Here is a 5,527-nt window from a genome sequence, read left to right as displayed (position 1 = left end):
CTAGAGTCACTCAAATGGCAAGAGTCAATTCTTATGTAAGGACTTCTAATCCAAAACTGTGTACAACTTTACAGGTTTGAGAGAAGTTCACTACAGGAAATAGTGAGAAGCATTAAGAAATAGGCATAAATCATTTTATATAAGACATGACAAAGAGATTATGTACCTAAAAAAAAAATCAAGTGTCAAATAATTTTCAATACCTTTTAAAAGTCAATCACAGACATATAGTCATAAGAACCAAAAGAAATTTATTTACAAAATTTCTTACTTGACTGGTGGTGAGAAGCAAGAAACCATCAACTGTAAGACCCCACTAATAGTGTTCAAGCCAGTTCATACAAGAGAACAACCATTGCAGCTCCTGATGATTAGGCCAGAAAGATGTCCTTCTGCATGTCCTTCCAGTGAACAAGGAGATACATTTGACCACAGGGGCCTGTGCAAGTAGCATAATGGTACTTGTAGGCTCAGTTGAATCACAGCTTCTAGAGTGCTGTTCCCTGTCTACCTTACATAGCTGTTTCACCACTTTTGTTGACTTCTTTGTAGGCTTCTTTCTCTTTTTCTCCTCCTTTGTAGGTTTTCTCCTTTTCTCCTTCTCTGTTGGCTCCTTTCTCTTCTTCTCCTCCATTGTTGGCTCCTTTGTCTTCTCCATTGTTGGCTCCTTTCTCTTCTTCTTTGTCCTGAACACTAGTGTAAACTGCTTTGTTATAACCTTCCCTGTTCCGAGCAATTTCAATGGCAAAAAATTGTATCCTGGGTGCTGAAAGGTGAATAGAATTGATTATTGTCCCAGTCACAGTTACTTCTCTAAACCTACTGGAAATCTATTGACAAAGCTGAACTAACATGCAAAGCATTCAAGTATAGTCATAAGATTCAGAGATGTGAATTCTAATTCTAATCCTATACTAAATGATGCTGAAAATACTTATCTTACCTCACAGTTACTCAAGATACAGTAACATGATCTTTACAGATACAACAAATAAAATGATTCCCAAACTAACTATTCATGTCATTGATTCATCAGTAAAACCAGATCCCTCACTCTCCTTATACAGAAACAATCCCAGAGGCAAGAAACTCACCAAAGATGGTGTTTTCCTCAGTGTAGCCCTGAGAACAGTTCAGTCGCAGCAAAGTACCATAGTTGAAGTCTTCTACAATCCCATCAAACTTCAAACAGAATGGTCTCCACTTCTGTAAAGGCAAAAAAGGCATCTTAGCTAAAAAATGCAGGAGGCTGGTGAAGTCAGGCCAGGAGAGGGGCTTCCATTTCCCCAGTAAGGAAAATAACCACAGTGAAAGAGACTAGAATTGAGCTGATTGCTAGTTTCACTAGCAATGAGTTTCTGCGTTATCTTTGGTATCTTTAGGCTGGTATTTCCCAACATGAACAATATTTTAATCTGATAAAATACTTAAATCCTTGACTAGAGAATTAAATTTTAATTTCTTAAGTATATTCTCTGTTTTAAGTTATTGGCTAGTTCAGCCCAAAATGGTTATTCATCCCCACTGAAGCACAAATGAGACAAAGAAGGCAGGAATTTGGCCCAAAGTCACAAAGTTAAATTTTAAGAAAGAAGTCCATCCAATAGAGGCAATTTTCCAAAGATCAGTAACAGCCTGCTTAGAGTTAAAAGTTTACATTTCTCATAAGCCGAGAGTCTACCCTCAAGGAAAAAAATTTCCTAACTATAAGAGTTTTAGTGCTCTGTAAAAGTATAAGGTAATCAAGCAAGCAATGCAAAACACAAGTTTTCCAATTATCCACGGCCTGTGATAATATGATCTTAAATCCAGAGAATCCAAACACCTCTCCGTACCCTATTTGCCAACCCTCTATCTAAGCCTTCTGGCTAAAGTACTCACATAAATAAATTTATTCCTTCTCCCTTGAAAGAGCTAGGTGGGTAAGGATCAAAGGTCCAAATCAAAGAGGGAAAAAAAATAGATTCAATGAAAATGAAAAATCCATAAACCAGAAAAACATTCATTTAGTAACACATTAGTTAATTACAACTACATAAAAGCCCTGGTGCTTTAGGTATTTGCCTTAAAACAAACCCCCCAAAAGTTTAAATGTATAAAAATGTATTCACAGTCAATCATTGGTCAGATGCTAGGCAATATTTAAAAGAGAGAATTCTTACCTCTTTAGCTGCTTCTGATTTGAGCTCTTCTGGGTCCAATACATCTATCCTGAGTTTCCTAAAATTTTCCCGAAACTCAGAATAGATTTGGTCATCCACTTTGGTGAGTTTCAGGAACTGTGGGTCAACTGATGAAATCAGCTGCCAGACAATAAGACAACATAAAGATGCTAGTCTCTAATTTACTATATTTCTGTCCCCTCTTCCCCAGAAAATCCTCATGGTTCTCAGGGCAGAAAAGTTCATTAGAAAATATAGACAGCCTAGGTCCCAGATGAAATCATGACATAATTTTAAAGGGCCATAATACACTACAGTCCCTTCCACCAATTCAAACCCCTTTGGCCCTATTAATGTCTGGCTATTACCCTCTGTGGATTATTCATTCAGTCAACAAACATTTATTTAGTGCCTACTGTGGGCCAGGCATCCTTTTGCTGGTTAGGAACACAACACTGGGCAGAGAAGCACAACTCCTCACTGTCAAAGCAAAATTGACTTCCATGCCCCAGTTCTCCTTAGAGTAATAAAAATTATCTCCAAAACACAACTGTTTAACTTGCTGAGAATGGTGATTAGCAGAGCACAATATGCTGAAATTACATGTTTAATTCTGCTTAACAATGAAGACAGTCAACTCACTTTGTAGTAGACTTCAGCATGCTGCATTGCTCTCATGGCCCAAGCCATCTCAATATCAGGCTGCAAAGGAGTGAAGAACGCCAGGTCAGAAATCACCCAATCTTGCTACTAGAGAACAAATTAAGGAAGTCTGTGGATGTCTAGTTAATGCTCAAGAGAGCTACCAAGCTTGGTGTTACTGTCAAAGGTTAAAAACTGGACTAAGGTTGAATTCTCTTGGAACTTGTTGCCTCCTCCCCTGTAAAATGGGATAATCTTAGGCTTAAAGGGAGGCTGTATGTGAAGCTCTGAGCAATTGGTATAGTGATTGCTGACTAATATTTCTGTACTTGGGAGAGATTTATCCATAGCTTTCTTGCCTCCTGATCGAGTGTTTGTTGTAGCTGTTTTCATCTGTGATTGTAGATCTACAGAGTTGGGAGAGAAACACTACAGGAAGAGGCAAACGAAGAGATAAGGGGCTCTTTTAGGTGGAAACACCTTTTTTTTTCTTGTTGATGCTGGTACCTGGCATACAAGTGACCAATAAAAGATTCTGGATGTTAAAAAAAAAAACTGGACTAATAAGTTCGGACAATATAATAATTTTTTTGTCTTTATGACAACCAAAAGAAGCTACCTACACAGTCTAATAAACAAAATGAGCCACTGGCTGTCTTTTCCCAGCAGCTAGTGAAAGTGTAGAAGACTACATAAAGCAGTAGATAAATCAGCTTCTCAGGACTGAGTTAAATTATTGTAAAACTGAAATATCCACATACACCACTGAGTTGTTGAGAGGACAGAGTAAGATAACAGAAGTAATATTACTCTTCACTTTTAAGAGTGTACAATGTCATAATCATCATTTGTGTTCATCAGATAGCCAATTCCCTATCCTACAACACTTAGAAATGAATCAATATCGTGAAGCAGGCTAGGTTATAATAAGCCTTACCAAGTACCTGTTCCACTGGAATCTCCCACTCCAACTAGATGGATCTATTTCACTGACACCAGAAAAAAAATTGCATTTTTACCTCCATGCCTTAGACCATGCCCTTTTCCTGGCTGCCAATCCATACCTTTTGTCCACTTACACTTTGAGGATCCAGTTCCATATCCACTTCCTCAGCAAAGTCTTCCTTTACTGTCTGGGTTCTTAGGGGTTTCTTCTTTGGCTAAACTCCTTTGGATCTTATGCCCTGAATCACTAATCTACCATACATCACATTATTATTTGAGTGTTATTACTATTTTCATGTCCGTGTGTCTTATAACTCAAAATACATCATGTACTTTCTCCTTAAGGATCTAAACCAGATACACCATAATCCAGTGCAACTTTACTGCACAATGCAGTCACCCGGGGACCTTTAAAAATACTGATTCCTGACTCTAACCACCCAGATACTGTGATTTAGTTGGGATGGATTGCGACCTGAACTTCGAGATATTTAAAAGCTTCCCAGGTAACTCTAAAGTACAGCACAGTTTGGGAACTACTCCCATGGGCGTTAGTCTTGTGTTTGAGGACCAAAAGGATTAGAATTAATTGAAAGGCACATTTTCTGGCAGACGTGGAAAGAGTCTACGGAAGCCATCTGGGTAGGAGGGTTACAATTTCGTGGCGGGCCCTGCAGACATCCCAGGATAGCTGCGTGCGTGGAAACTGTGGGTGAGTCATACTCACATCGTTGCCGTAAGACTCGGCTGGGAGAGAAACAGCGTGCGCCACAGACGCCAGTTCCCCGGAAACCTGGGAAAGGAAAAAGAGATGGGGAAGGAGAGATCGAGTTTCGACCCAGCTCGGCTTCCCCACTCACCCGACCCCAGAGCAGCGTCTCACCACCTCATCATTTCCACCGGTCGCCTCCATGTTGCAGCCCACAAGGCGTGGCTCCAGTTCTCCGGAAATGACGTTTTGCGTGCTCCTTCTGCAGTTCCCAGTTCATTGAAAACGGCCGGCCGGCAAGAGTGGCTTTCATCCGACTGCGGCTGCGCCTGCGTGCACCCTCCCTCGCCTGGAGGCAGTACTTCCTTGCCCCGCCTCATACGCCTTGCGCGAAGGTGTGGCTTTGTTGCATATTCTGGGCTGATTGACGGTCAGGAGGTGGTTGAACAGTCAGTAATATCTGCGGTGAACATGGGAAAAGACTGAGTTAAAATAATGCAACTTTCCCATCCCCACTGCGCTGGGTGCCCTGCAGAGATTCGAATTTACATTCTCCACTTGTGCATGGACGCGCATTCAGACGGGGACACAACACACAGTTCCCATAACCCCAACCACGGATTAAGTTACAAGCAGGCATGCAGCTAGGCAATGGAGTAGATAGTAGGTCAAGAAAGAATTATTTTGGTAAGATGCTAAGTTTATCATGAAGGTTTCGTCTTCTTCCACTGGTGTCTAACTTCCCCAAGAATTAGTCACCTTGGATCATGGGCCTGTCATCAATCATGATTTTGGGGGAGCAGATGGTCTTTGTATGCTGAATATTAGAGAGTTGAGACTTTACCCTAGAAGCAATGGGAAGCTACTGAAGGCCTTTAAGTAGACCAGCCTCATGATCAAACTCAAGTTTTAAGAAGGTCACTGAAGCACCCTCTGGAAGATAAATTTGAGGAAGGCAAAATTGGAGGCAGAGAGACTAACTTGGAGGCACTGGGTGATTAAAAACCTCAGCTGAGGCACTGACAGTTGAGATGGACGTTGAGAATTAATAAGGGAAATGGAATCAATA

At 40.7% G+C, this 5,527-nt stretch overlaps 1 protein-coding gene across 5 annotated transcripts; it reads right to left on the bottom strand.

The window, feature by feature from the left end:
• Positions 1-231: 231 nt before the first annotated feature.
• PBDC1 (polysaccharide biosynthesis domain containing 1) lies at positions 232-4,786 on the bottom strand. 5 transcript variants are annotated; one of them, XM_082377551.1, is made up of 6 exons: positions 4,636-4,786; positions 4,477-4,542; positions 2,805-2,864; positions 2,163-2,303; positions 1,095-1,206; positions 232-766 (listed from the first exon to the last, which is right to left on the bottom strand). In XM_082377551.1, the coding sequence occupies exons 1-6, from the start codon at positions 4,660-4,662 to the stop codon at positions 513-515; spliced, it is 660 nt and encodes a 219-aa protein (XP_082233677.1). In that variant the 5' UTR covers positions 4,663-4,786; the 3' UTR covers positions 232-512. The 5 variants fall into 5 exon arrangements, with proteins under 5 accessions (XP_082233677.1, XP_082233676.1, XP_082233679.1 ...); XM_082377550.1 differs by having other exon boundaries at positions 4,633-4,768; XM_082377553.1 differs by having other exon boundaries at positions 2,805-2,912; positions 4,636-4,683.
• Between the last annotated feature and the right edge of the window lie 741 nt (positions 4,787-5,527).

The sequence above is a fragment of the Balaenoptera borealis genome, assembly GCF_965194805.1.
Source record: "Balaenoptera borealis genome assembly, chromosome: X".
Lineage (NCBI taxonomy): Eukaryota > Metazoa > Chordata > Mammalia > Artiodactyla > Balaenopteridae > Balaenoptera > Balaenoptera borealis.
The sequence above is the reverse complement of the archived record's forward strand: the minus strand, read 5'-3'. Positions and strand labels throughout refer to the sequence as shown.